This window comes from Brassica rapa, chromosome A06 (genome assembly GCF_000309985.2).
Source record: "Brassica rapa cultivar Chiifu-401-42 chromosome A06, CAAS_Brap_v3.01, whole genome shotgun sequence".
NCBI lineage: Eukaryota > Viridiplantae > Streptophyta > Magnoliopsida > Brassicales > Brassicaceae > Brassica > Brassica rapa.
In genome coordinates, this window is record NC_024800.2 from 15,221,710 (window position 1) to 15,235,412 (window position 13,703).

General features: G+C 41.9%; 1 protein-coding gene across 1 annotated transcript; it reads right to left on the bottom strand.

The window, feature by feature from the left end:
• Positions 1-9,824: 9,824 nt before the first annotated feature.
• Positions 9,825-10,340, bottom strand: LOC117126099. The gene has a single exon (XM_033273490.1). It carries the CDS (start codon positions 10,338-10,340, stop codon positions 9,825-9,827), a length of 516 nt encoding a protein of 171 aa, XP_033129381.1.
• Between the last annotated feature and the right edge of the window lie 3,363 nt (positions 10,341-13,703).

A 13,703-nucleotide genomic window follows, 5' to 3' on the forward strand; every position in this document is an offset into this window, starting at 1 on the left:
TCTTTACTTAAGTTACTCGGGTAACTTGGTGAATGTTTGGTCGAGGTTTATGTCGCCCACGCCTCGTACGAACGGTACGGATGGTATGGACAAGGTCGACCTAAACACTCCCATTCATTCCCCAGTTTACCTTCTCTTCTGTTTCCTCAACCCATCATCTCTTCTCTTTTTATTACTCATCTGATCTCAACAGTCCCCCTCAAGCTTAGCTTTGTGAAAGCCTAAGCTTGGACAGCCATGAGATCTTCCTCATTAAAAACCTCACCAAGAAAAACCCACTGGGACAAAACCTTGATAAGGGAAAAAGAGTAAACACCTCATGACTAAGGGGGATCAGCTCTTCATCTTCCCAAGATCTATGAGTCCCAATCTGATGTGAATGGACTCCATAGTCTTTTATCTTGCAGCCTTAGTGAACCAATCCGCCAACTGATCTTCATTTCTAGTGTAACATGGTAAGATGACTCCTAGAACAATCATCTGCCTCACCTTGTGGCAATCCACTTCAATGTGCTTTGTCCTCTCATGGAACACTAAGTTGGATGCAATGTAAATGGCGGCTTGGTTATCACAATTTATACTCATTGGTGTGTCTTGATCAATCTCCAAGTGCTTCAAGATGTCCTTGATCCATACTAGCTCGTTTGTAAGCTTCATCATGCATCTATACTCAGCTTCTGCACTTGAACAAGACACCACTTTCTGCATCTTGCTCTTCCAAGTAACCAAGTTGCCTCCAATGAATGTGCAACAGCCGGTTGTTGATTTCCGGTCAGCTCTATCTCATGCCCAATCAGCATCACAATAGCCCACCACTTCAGTGCTTCCATTGCACCCCATACATACTCCTTGATCCGGCGAGCATTCAGATAGCCTCTCCACCATGCGCCAATGATGTTCCTTAGGAAGCTGCATGTGTTGGCCAACCTGATTCACAACAAAGCATATATCAGGCCTTGTAATAGTAAGATAAATCAATTTGCCAACAAGCTTTCTATAGAGTTTAGGATCATGAAATGGCTTGTTGTGTTTAATCTCCTCCTCTCTTGGTATTTTGTAGCCATCTTCCATAGGCATCCTTGCTGTCTTGCCTCCATAAGCACCTGCACCTTTCAAGAGATCAAGTGTATACTTCCTTTGGGACATGAATAATCTTTCCCTGGATCTACAAATCTCAATTCTAAGAAAGTATTTCATTTCTCCCAAATCTTTAATTTCAAACATAGACTTAAGAAACTCCTTGGTTGCTTTGATACCTTCCTTATCAATTCATGTGATAATGATATCATCCACATACACAAGGAGTACAATCATACCTGAGGGAGTATTCAGAGTAAAGAGAGTGTGATCCAATTCAGACTTCTTGAAGCCTCGGCCATTCAGTGTTGTGCTCAGATTGTTGTACCAGACTCTTGGTGATTGCTTCAACCCATAGATAGCCTTCTTTAGCCTCAGAACATTCCCTTTCTTTACTAGATGTTCCAGACCTGGTGGAGGATACATGTAGGCTTCATCCTCAAGTTCTCCTTGTAAGAATGCATTCTTTACATCCATTTGCCACAATCCCCATCCAAGGTTAACAGCCAAGCTCAAAACAATCCGAATGGTATGTAATTTGGCTACTGGTGCAAATGTCTCAATGTAATCCTCTCCATACGTCTGAGTGAATCTACTAGTCTAGTCTTTTTCCTCTCAATTTGCCCATCAGCCTTGTATTTGATTGTAAAGTGTTAAGATGGAGATCAGGAAGTAAAGAGATGAAGCTTTGAGGTTCAATAGAGTGTTGAGGCTGAGACAGTAACTTTAGAGTTTTAATGTGGTAACTTTATTTTAACCACGGTAACTACTTGGGAAGTTACATGATCTGATGAGAAGTTACCTTGGTGAAGAAAATAGAAGAAACTCGTCCAAAGAGTGTCAAGGATAAGGTTTCTCTTGGCTGGAAAGGATAAGCACCTTTACAGCAAGTGACAGCCTGTCCAAACATGTGAAGCATCTCAGCCTAGTATTTCTATTGACTTCACATGCTTATAGGTCTAGATTGAAAACATTGAACCTAGACATGATTGTAATCTCTTTATAGCTTATAATCTCTCATTTGAATCAATTAATGGAGTTTTGAGTCTCTCTCTCTTGTTCTTATTCTCTCTAAAACTCTTAATCTCTTAAACATTGCACAAATCACTCAGATTAATTATTAAACACACTTTAAAACACAAAAGTGTTTATGGTATCAGAGCTAGGTTGCACAAAGGGGAGAGTGTGTTTGATTCTTGTTTAAGAAATCTGAGTTTCTTGAGGTGTTCTTGGTGTTTTTGATGTGTTCTTGGTGCTTTTTGTTGTGCTTGAGATCGATTTGAATATGTGGAGAGTTTCTAATGGATTCAAACGAGTTAAGCATGGTGGAGAAGAGAAGATTAAGAAGTGCAGAGAAGAAAGAGAGAGATAACGAGTGTGTTTGGCCATTCTGGATGAAGACAGCCTTGGAGAGCTATCGGATTTGGAGTAATCATGTAAAGGAAGAGCCTTTAAAGGTGAGAGCTGCTGAGAAAGATCAGACAACAAGTTTGGAGGAGATTCAAGTAAAGGTGGAACCTTTAAAGGAGGTAGCTGCTGAAGAAGGTCAGACAACAAGGTTGAAGGTTCATGAAGCCAATGGTGTGATCTACAGTCTAAGACAAGGAAAGGACGAGTTATATCAGCTTGTGGAGAGGCTGAGAGAAGTAGAATCAGAGTTGGGTATAGTGAAAACTCATAAAGCAAGTCCGAGTTGGTGTCAAGGAAGGAGGAATCAGGATGTGATCTTTAGCTTTCTTATAAAAGAGATATGTGAGCTGGTTAAACACATTTGTGATGTGTGGGAGATAAACAAGAAGCCAGATAGATGGAAGAGAGGTACTAGCTGCAAAAAGGGAAAGTTGAGAAAACTTTCTAAGATGTGGTTCATGATGAGCAGATTATGGAGGAAGGATATCAAGGAGTGTATGCAAGTAGGAGAGTGTTCGTACTCAGATTACATGGGAGAATCTGTAGAGAGCAGTGGGGTTATGAGGAAGCTAGAGACCAAAGGAGCGGATGAGCGTACCACAAAGGAGGAATGGGATGAGTTTGTCAAGTATGTGTATGCTTTGGGTACGACCCGGAGACAAGGTGCTCCTGCCAAAGCATCCACATCCAACAAAACCATTATTGTTGATTCTGGAGCAAGTCATCACATAATCAGTGATAGAAGCTTAATGGATGATGTAAGGAACTTGGCATGCTAGATTGGAAAGATCCTAATATGTCATTTAATCACTTGGAGTGTGAAGCATGCATATTAGGAAAGCATTGTAGGACTGTTTTTCCAACATCATAAACTACTTATGAGCATTGCTTTGATCTAGTTCATTCAGATGTGTGGACTGCTCCTTGTTTGTCTAGAGATAGCCAGAAGTACTTTGTGACATTCATTGATGAGAAGTCTAAGTATACTTGGCTTACATTGCTTCCATCTAAAGATAAGGTGTTAGAAGCATTTATGAACTTCCAAGCATATGTATCTAATCAATACAATGCTTCTATGACGGTACTGAGATCAGACAATGGAGATGAGTACATCAGCAACACCTTCAAGAGTCATCTAGCCAAGCATGAAATTGTACATCAGAGCAGCTGCCCATATACACCACAGCAGAATGGTGTAGCTGAGAGGAAGAACAGACACTTGATGGAGGTTGCTAGGTCGATGATGTTTCATGCAAATGTCCAAAAACATTTTTGGGGAGATGTTGTTCAGACGGCTTGCTATCTCATCAACTGGGTTCCAACCAAGATATTACTCTGTGTCTATTTGAAGTGTTGAACAAGAGCAAGCCATTCATTGATCACGTACGTGTCTTTGGGTGTGTGTGCTATGTCATGGTTCCAGGAGGGCAGAGAAACAATCTAGAGGCAAAGAGTATTAAGGCTATGTTCATTGGTTACTCTATCACTCAGAAGGGGTACAAGTGCCATGATCCTGAAGTAAGGAGAGTGATGGTATCTAGAGAAGTGAAGTTTGTTGAAGGAAAAGGTTATTATGAAGAAAGGGAGTGAGAAAATCTGAAGGATTTATCTAAAGCTCCATCTGATAAGGCAACAACACTGAGAGTGTTGTTGGAGAAGCTCAGGATAGGGTTATCCCAGGATCAGGAACCCGGAAGGAGAGAGCCTTCCAATCAGACTGGTGGAGCTGGAAGAACAACTCTTTTTAATCATGAGAGAGAGAATGGAACTGAATCTGGTTAGCAGGTGCAAAACCAAGGAGATTCAGGTCAGCATAATCAAGAGGTGACACATGAAGTAGAGAATGGTGCTTAATCTAGTGGAGATGGGCAAGAAGGGTCTACTGGTTCAGAGGAAAGTGGTACTCAGTCTAGTAGAGATTGGCAAGGAGAGTCTACTGGTTCAGATGAGAGTGGTGCTCAGTCAAGTGAAGATGGGCAAGAACAACAAGAAGAACAAGTTCAGGAGTTGAGAAGGAGCACAAGGATAAAGAGGGATGCTTCCAACTGGGTAAACACAGGAGTGTACTACAATGCCCAGGCTGTGAAGCATCCTTCCCAAGCTGTGTGCTCCTTTGCTGAGTTTCCAGAAGAACACTAAGCTTTTATGCTGAGTGTAGATGAGAGTTATGTTCCAAGAAGCTATGAAGAAGCTATGCTGATTCAAGAGTGGAGAGATTCAGTGAATATTGAGGCTGATGCTATGGTCAGAAATGATACTTGGTATGAGAGTGAGCTACCTAAAGTGAAGAGAGCAGTGTCAAGCAGATAAATCTTTACTATCAAGTATCTACCTGATGGAACAATTGATAGGAGGAAGACCAGGCTGGTAGCAAGAGGGTTTACACAGACTTATGGAGAAGATTACATTGACACTTTTGCACCAGTATCCAAGCTTCATACAATCCGGATTGTGCTATCCATTGCCACAAACTTGGAGTGGGGTTTGTGTAAGATGGATGTAAAGAATGATTTCCTGCAAGGTGAGTTAGAAGATGAGGTATATATGCTTCCTCCTCCTAGTCTTGAGCATCTAGTGAAGCGAGGAAATATTTTGAGATTGAAGAAAGCAATATATGGGTTAAAGCAGTCTCCTAGAGCTTGGTACATGAAACTTAGTACAACTCTCAATGGAAGAGGGTTCAGGAAGTCTAAACTAGATCATACACTCTTCACACTGGTCGGACCATCAGGGATCATAGTGATCTTAGTGTATGTGGATGATCTGATTATCACAGGAAGTGATAAGGCTGGGATTAAAGTCACTAAAGAGTTTCTGAAGTTTGTGTTTGATATTAAAGACTTGGGAGAGCTGAAGTATTTTTTTTGGGAATTGTGATATGCAGATCTAAGGAAGGATTGTTTATGTCTCAAAGAAAGTACACTATGGATATGTTGAAGGAGACTGATGTACTTGGAGGGAAGATAGCTAAGACACCTCTTGAGGAGGGGTATAAGGTCTTACGTGAGGGGGAGGTTGAAGAGAACCAGTTATTTGAGGATGCTAAGCTGTATAGGAGGATGGTTGGCAAGCTGATCTACTTGACGATCACGAGACCTGATATATGCTTTGCTGTGAATCAAGTGAGCCAACATATGCAGGCGCCAAAGGTACATCATTGGAAGATGATTGATAGGATACTGAGGTATTTGAGTGGCTCGCATGGACAAGGAGTTTGGATGGGTTGTAATGGCAGTACAAAAGTGGTTGGGTATTGTGATTCTGATTGGGCAGGAGATAGAGTGGACAGGAGATCAACCACTGGGTATTGTACATTGATTGAAGGAAATCTGGTTACTTGGAAGAGTAAGAAACAGAAGGTCATCTCATGTTCTAGGGGTGAAGCTGAGTATAGAGCTATGTTGAAGCTGACAAATGAGTTGGTGTGGATCAAGGGTATTTTGAAGCATCTAGAGATTGAGCAGACTACTCCCATGACCATGCATTGTGACAATCAAGGAGCTATCCACAATCAAGGAGCTATCGAATTTAATATCCTTGCATAACAGGCTATTTAGAGGTCTAGCGATTTTGCTGAAGTCCAGTATAAATCTCCTGTAAAATCCGGCGTATCCGAGAAAACTTCGCACGTCTTTAACAGTTTTAGGTGGAGGTAAACTGGTCATTACTTCAATCTTAGCTCTATCTACCTCTATACCAGCAGCGAAAACCTTATGTCCTAACACTATTCCATCGTTAACCATGAAATGGCATTTTTCCCAGTTTAGGACAAGGTTCTTTTCTTCGCATCTTTCCAATACTTTGCATAAATTATCGAGGCAACTCTTAAAATCTGATCCGTAGACTGAAAAGTCATCCATGAATACTTCCATGAAGTCCTCGATCATATCCGTAAAGATCGACATCATGCAACGTTGGCAAGTGGCAGGGGCGTTACAAAGACCAAATGGCATTCTGCGATATGCAAAAGTTCCATAGGGGCATTTAAACATTATCTTTTCTTGATCATCCGGGTGTATAGGAATTTGGAAAAATCCGGAATATCCATCAAGAAAACAGTAATACTGGTGATTAGCTAATCTCTCCAGCATTTGATCAATAAAGGGAAGGGGAAAATGGTCTTTCCTAGTAGCGGCATTCAATTTCCTATAATCAATACACATCCGATGACCAGTAACAGTACGAGTCGGAATGAGTTCGTCCTTTTCATTCTTCACTACAGTGATACCTTCCTTTTTGGATACAACATGTACGGGGCTTACCCATTTGCTATCTGAAATAGGGTAAATTACTCCAGCATCAAGGAGTTTTATAATTTCCTTTTTGACTACTTCATTTAGATTCGGATTTAATCTCCTTTGACGTTTTAGCGTCATCTTCCAAGTTGATTCGATGCATGCAAAGATCGGGAGAGATTCCAGGAATATCATCGAGAGAATATCCGATCGCTTTCCTGTACTTGCACAATTTATTTAGCAATAAAGCAAGTTCTCCACTAGTGAGATTGGCGTTGACGATAACAGGGTAGGACTGGTCATAAAGGTAAGCGTATTTAAGACTGCTGGGTAGAAGTTTTAGTTCTACCTTTGGTGCTTTATCTTTAGACCAATTTGATTGCGAGGGAGGTTGTCGATCGACGGTATCTTGAAGGTATCGATCGATGACAACTTCTGAGTCGTCATTTTCTTCTACGTTTGCAACTTCGATGCTAGCATCCATTAGTCGCATGTAATCTTCTGTCCTATCTGATATGCTGAAAATTCCATTTTCCACGTGGTTAAGGGTATCTTCTAAGGGGTTGTCTGAACACATTTTTATGAAAGAGTCTTTTTCATCCTCAGAAATTTTTTCCACGTAGAAGGCCTTGTCATCTATTAGGGGTCGCTTAATCAGTTTTTCCATATCAAAAGTCATCGAGATATCCCCTATGTTCAAATTAATTCGTCCTTCTTTGACGTCAATGATTGCTCCAGCTGTAGCTAGGAATGGCCGACCCAGAATGAGGGGGTCTTTAGGTTCTTGTATGTATTTTAACACAACAAAATCCGTAGGCACGATGCAATCATTAATCTTTATGGGAACATCTTCGAGAATTCCTTCGGGTACCCTGATAAATCTATCAGCTAAAACCAGGGTGATCGGAGTTGGCATAAACTCTTTATATCCTAAAGTTACTGCAACAGAGTAAGGCATAAGGTTCATGCTAGAGCCGAGGTCACATAATGATCTAGGAAAACGCGTGTTTTCTATTTTACAATCTAGGACGAAACTACCAGGATCTGGTCTCTTTGTTAGAGTTTCTCCTCTAATCATAGCACTTACATCTTCTGAAATCATCATCACGCTATGTTCTGCAATTGGGTAGTTTGGAGATGTCATGTCCTTTATATACTTCTTAATCGAATGTGCTATTTTTATAGCATCACTAAGGGACATCTCAACAGAAATCATATCTAAGGCTTTCTTGCAGATCGCGTTCTCTAATGTTTTCTTAGTTTGCGTTTTAGGAGGGAAAGGGGGTAAAGTTCTATAGACTCTTTCAATTATGGGTTCGGGTTGAGTAAACTGTCGATCGACGGGTTTTTCAGGTTGTCGATCGATTGTAGGTCTTTCAGGTCGATCGAAGTCAGTTCCGTACTGTCGATCGATTTCGTCCTCAATTTTCGTATCTTCTTCTAATTCTAAGTCTATTGCCTTTTCCTTAGCCTTTTCAGCGGTGGTTTTCCGGTTTTCTTGAGATGGATTTGGGTCAAGATCGTTAAGAATAATAGGATGAGAGTTGCTTTTGCTGGTTTTGTCAGTGTCGTCAGGTTTTCCAACATCTGTGTTAATCCTCGTATCTGCTGCGAGGTTTTTCTTGCTGCGCAACATTACGGCACTGGCTTGACGTCTCGGGTTTAAATCAGTTCTCCCGGGAAAACATCCTGCATCTCTTATTATGGCAGTTGCAATCTCAGCTACTTGACCTTCTAATTTTCGGATTAGTTCTCCCAAATAATCTGCTTTTTCCATTAATTCTCCGTAAACTATATTTATTTTTTCGTAAAACTCCGATTTTGTCTTACGGTTGCCAGTAAGATCTTGTCTGATATTGAACCTCTCTCTTCCGGTACGTGATTTTACAGCAGTGTTATAAGCTTGGGTAAAGCTATCGATGTTAAGCACAAAGTAGGGATCGGAACAGTTCGTTCCTTCATCCAAATAATCATTGGTGTCAGACAAAGCGTTGTCGTCGATTTGGGCTATATCAGATGGTGTTTGTTTTGAAGAAATGAATGAAGGGATTTAAGGGAATTCTTAATTTCTATCAAATCAGATTTGTCTTTTGGACTTGTGGAATTTTCTATCTCTTCATCCATCCTTTCATAGGATCTTCCCGTTGTCATATTCTTGATAAGGCGTCTAGCTTCTTTGGGATTCCTAGTGATGAAATTTCCCTCACTCGCTGTATCGAGTGTGGTTTTATAGCTCAAGTTAACACGTCCATAAAAGATGTTAAGAAGTTGTGGTTCTGAATAACCATGATGGGGACATTCAAGTTCATAGCCTCTGAATCTTCTCCAGGCGTTTTTAAACGATTCGCGTGGACCTTGGCAAAATGTAAAAATTTGCCTTCTTACTTCCCAGTAGCGTTCATCATCAAAAAATTCTCTAAGGAAGGCACTTTTAATCTCTTCCCAACAAGTGAGTGATCCTGCTGCTAAACAGTTTAACCACCTGAGGGCTTCTCCTTCTAAGGACAATGAGAATAGTTTGCAACGGTCATATTCATCTAGTATTAATTCTTCCAATGTTTCAATGTGAAGGTGCTCTGGGAGGGATCCACGGAATGGGTTTTGACGAACCATACGGTAGTAATCTGCATTAAACTTAGATTTTTTGGTATCGTCTCCTGGTATTTTGATAGCGGACCTATTGGAATAGGTCCTACCAGGATCAAGGTAGTCTTGTATGGACAATTTTATATCTTCACCTTTAGTTAAGGTGGAATTTTCCTTAACAGGGATTTCAGTCCCCTGTTCAGTTTGGCTAACTTTATTGCTCGTTTGACCATTTAGTTCAGTTTGGACTACTTTCTCATTAGCGGGCCTGGACAGAGAAAACTTACCTACTTCCGGCTGGGCTGTATCGATCGATGTTTGCAGCTCCTTAGCAGTTCGCGGTAGCACGAATTTACCAACTGCTATTAAAAGTAAGAAGTTGGGACGGTAACTCTATCGTAGCACTAAATTAACGCTAGGATAAAATTTTATTAAGCGGATAAATGAATTCGCGAATTTTGTTTACGATAACACTAATATTTTAGTTTTTTTTTTTGGCTCAACTTCTACTTTTTATTAACCAAAAGGGATTGGACCTACATCATTGTTCACTCTTAACATAGGTACATCCACCTCAAAGATCTGTTTTAACCAACTTGGCACCATAGAATACAACTTAGGAACATAATTCATAAAAGAAAGAGCTTCCTTCGCTATCCTATATGCCGACTTGTTACCATCTCGTGAGTAATACTCGACCCTATAGCTCCGGCATGTCGAGAGGAGATGGGAGATTTCTTGGATGATTGGATTGAGCTTTGGCCAAATAGGTTCCTTTCCCGAAATCATCCTCGCTAAAACCATAGAATCTGTTTCAAAGATGACCTGAGTGTATCCCAGTCTCAACATCGATTGCATTGCCCATTTGAGAGCTGTTGCTTCAGTTTCTATTGGTGATCCCATTCCTCGATACCGTTGAGCTCCAGCCCACAGCAACCGACCAGTAGCATCTCTACTTATCCAACCAATGCCTTGATTCTGGTGTTCCTTGCTCCAAGAACAGTCGGAGTTGCATTTGATCCAGCTTTGCATTGGCGGTTTCCAGTTGAACACCTTTCTGTTGCTTGTAGATTTTTTAACCTCTACACTTTCCTCCTTTCTTCCTTCCATTCCTTCATGTCCTCGATGGCCTTGTTGACAGTATCTGAAGCAGTGTAGTCTTTGTTTTGGAAAACAAAAGCATTACGATTCTTCCAGATACGCCACAAAAGCCATGGAATCAGCTCTGCATTTACATCTTCTTGAGGGTATTGTGCCTGTAAGCTCAGCACACGACAGAGATTTGAATATAGCGAGTCAGACATTATACCATCAGGCGGGGCATGAATGGGAGACATTGCCCAGACCAGGCGTGCGTAGGGGCATTGGAACAGTATGTGATTCGCGGTTTCGCTTTCCATGGAGCAGCGCATGCATCTACCCTCTTTTGAGATATGACGACGTTTCATCGTTGCTGCTGTTGGTAATGCGTCACTTATGCATCTCCATAGGAAGTGATGTACCTTTGGACTCGTTTGTTGTTTCCAAATCTTTTGGTAGAGACCATCAAGACTTGGTTGGTCGACTGTTGTGCCCTTATGCTCTGCCTCAATGATATTCTTGAGAACCCAATAGCCAGACTTCACTGTGTAGTGACCGGTCTTTGTAAACTCTCAACTGTAGATATCGTCACCTTTGTCGCCGTGGAGGTTTATATGAGCAATCTTGAGCTGTGTTTCCAGAGGAAACAGGTTTCTTATCAGGCTCGTGTTCACTTCTTTATTAGAAGAGGACATCAGATCGCTCACTGTCGTCTGTGGTGATAGGAAGTGACGATATTGCTCTGGAATGAGCTTTGTGGAATCAATGGGATACGCTGGTTTACTTCCTAGCCATCTCTCCTGCCATATATTGGTGTTGCGGCCGTTGCCTATTATCACTTTGGCCCCTTGTCTGATCAGCTGCTGAGCCGCATGCATACTTCTCCATGCGTAGGAGGGTCTTGATCCCATGGGAGCGTTTAGGGGGTCAGAGTTGCGGAAATATCTTCTTTTAAAAACTCGAGCAAAAAGGGATTCAGGATGAGTGATCATGCGCCATAATTGCTTCCCAAGGAGAGCTATATTGAAAGCTTCCAAGTCTTTAAAGCCAAGACCGCCTTTCTCCTTTGGTGAACTTAAAGCCTCCCAGCTCTTCCAGTGCATTCCCCTAGATGCTTTGCTATTCCTCCACCAATAGTCCGACATAATCGAAGAGATTTGCTTACATATGGTCTTTGGAATGAGGAAGCATGACATGGTGTATGTTGGTAATGCAAGCGCTACTGCTTTCAGTAGTACCTCTTTCCCGCCTGGAGATCAGGAATTGATTTTGCCAACCACCGACCTTCTCCTCCAGTCTCTGCTTGAGAAAACTCAGTATTCTGACTTTGGAACCTCCAAACGACTCAGGGAGGCCTAGATAGATGCCATCTCCTCCTTCTTGCTCCATTCCGAGCTTCAGCTTGATTATCTCTCGACGCTCCAAGGGGATGTTTTTCCCAAAGTAGATACTGGATTTCTGATAATTTATCTGTTGTCCTGACGCTAGACTGTACTCCTGTAGGATCTCAGTTAGCTTATTTAGCTCTGCGTCAGATTGCTTACAGTAGAAAAGGCTATCGTCTGCGTAGAGGAGGTGTGAGATGGCTGGTGCTCCTCTTGCCACTTTCAAACCCATAATTTCTCCCCGGCTCTCAGCTTTCAGCAACTTTTGGACTAGCATTTCAGTGCAGATCACAAATAGATAAGGAGAGAGAGGATCTCCTTGCCTAATTCCTCTTGTAGGAGTGATATCTCCATACGGGTTGCCATTGATGAGGACCTGATATTTTACTGTGGAGACACACTCCATAATGAGATTGCACCACAGCTCCGAGAAGCCCAGTGTACTCATTGCTCTTGCCAAGAAAGACCATTCAACTCTGTCGAAGGCCTTTGAGAGATCAGTTTTTACTGCAATGTAGTCTCAGGAGCAGCTGTTGTTGGAGTTTAGTGCGTGTAAGAGTTCGTGAGCCACAAAGATGTTGTCTGAGATAAGCCTGTCCTCGACAAAAGCCGCTTGAGTTTCTGTGATTAAATCAGGGAGTACACTCTTAAGACGCTTACTAAGGAGCTTTGAAACTATCTTATAAGCAATGTTACACAGGCTTATAGGCCTAAAATCAACAAGCTTTTTTGCTTCCAGTTTCTTGGGAATGAGACATATGTTTGTCTTGTTGATTCCATCTTCAAGCTTTCCGGTACTGAGGAAGTTGTTGACCATTGTGAAGATGTCTTCGCTCATTGTTTCCCAAAACTGCTGGAAGAAGAAGCCGTTCATGCCGCCGGGGCCTGGGCACTTGTTGGGATTGATGTCAAAAACGGTGGCTTTAACTTCCTCTTTGGTAGCAGGAGCTATCAGACTGATGTTTTGCTCTTCTGTAATGATCGGTGGAATGTCAGTCCAGCTGTCCAAGCCAATCCCTACATCCTCTGAGGAGTACAAAAGCTTGAAATGTCTGTCAGCGATCTTCCCTAAGTTGTCTTCATCAAACCACTCAACGTCATTTTCATCAAACAGGCTGAGGATGCGATTTTAAGCTCTGCAGTTCTTTGTGACAGCGTGGAAGAATTTGGTGTTTCGATCTCCTGATCTTAGCCAATTGAGTCTGCTCTTTTGTCTCCAAAAGTTTTCCTCATTATAGTATTCTTCGTTTAACGCTTCCCTCAGATTGCTTAGCTCCTCTCTGTTCGCAAAACAATTCCTTGTTGCTTCATCAATCTTGGAGTGTAGCTCCTGGATCCTGAGTGCTGAATTTGGTTTTGCTCCTCGTTTCCAGATTGATATATCTCTTCTGCATGTGGCTATCTTCCCTAGCAAGCTACCTTGCCCTGAAGCTTGTCTTTTCCAAGAATGATTTATTGTGTCGAAGAAACCTTCGCGTTTGATCCATCTTTGATCATATTTGAAGTTTGCGCGTTTCTTCCATAAACATTCCACTAAGGTGGTCAGGACCGGACTATGATCTGAACAGACTTTTTGAAGGTAGGTAGCTAAGGCTTGAGGGAACATGTCAGACCATTCCTGATTAGCGACTGTTCGATCGAGCCTGCATTGAACTGTCTCATTATTTCTTGTACCTGCCCATGAGAATTGATAACCTATGTTTTGGATGTTCCATAGCCCGCAGGCTCTCAACATTTGTCTGAAATCTTTCCCTTCTTCCTCTCCTCTTTCAGCACCTCCAAGCTTCTCAGATGGGTCAATCAATTCATTAAAGTCTCCGGTCATTACCCACGGTCCGGTTCTGAGTGTACCTATCCTTGTGATTCTCTCCCAGACATCGCTTCTTCTCCCTTTGATTGGTTCCCCATATACGCATGTGAGGTAGAAGCT

Coding starts and splice junctions, on each gene's coding strand:
- LOC117126099 (XM_033273490.1), bottom strand. CDS start 10,340: ATGCAAAGCTGGATCAAATGCAACTCCGACTGTTCTTGGAGCAAGGAA.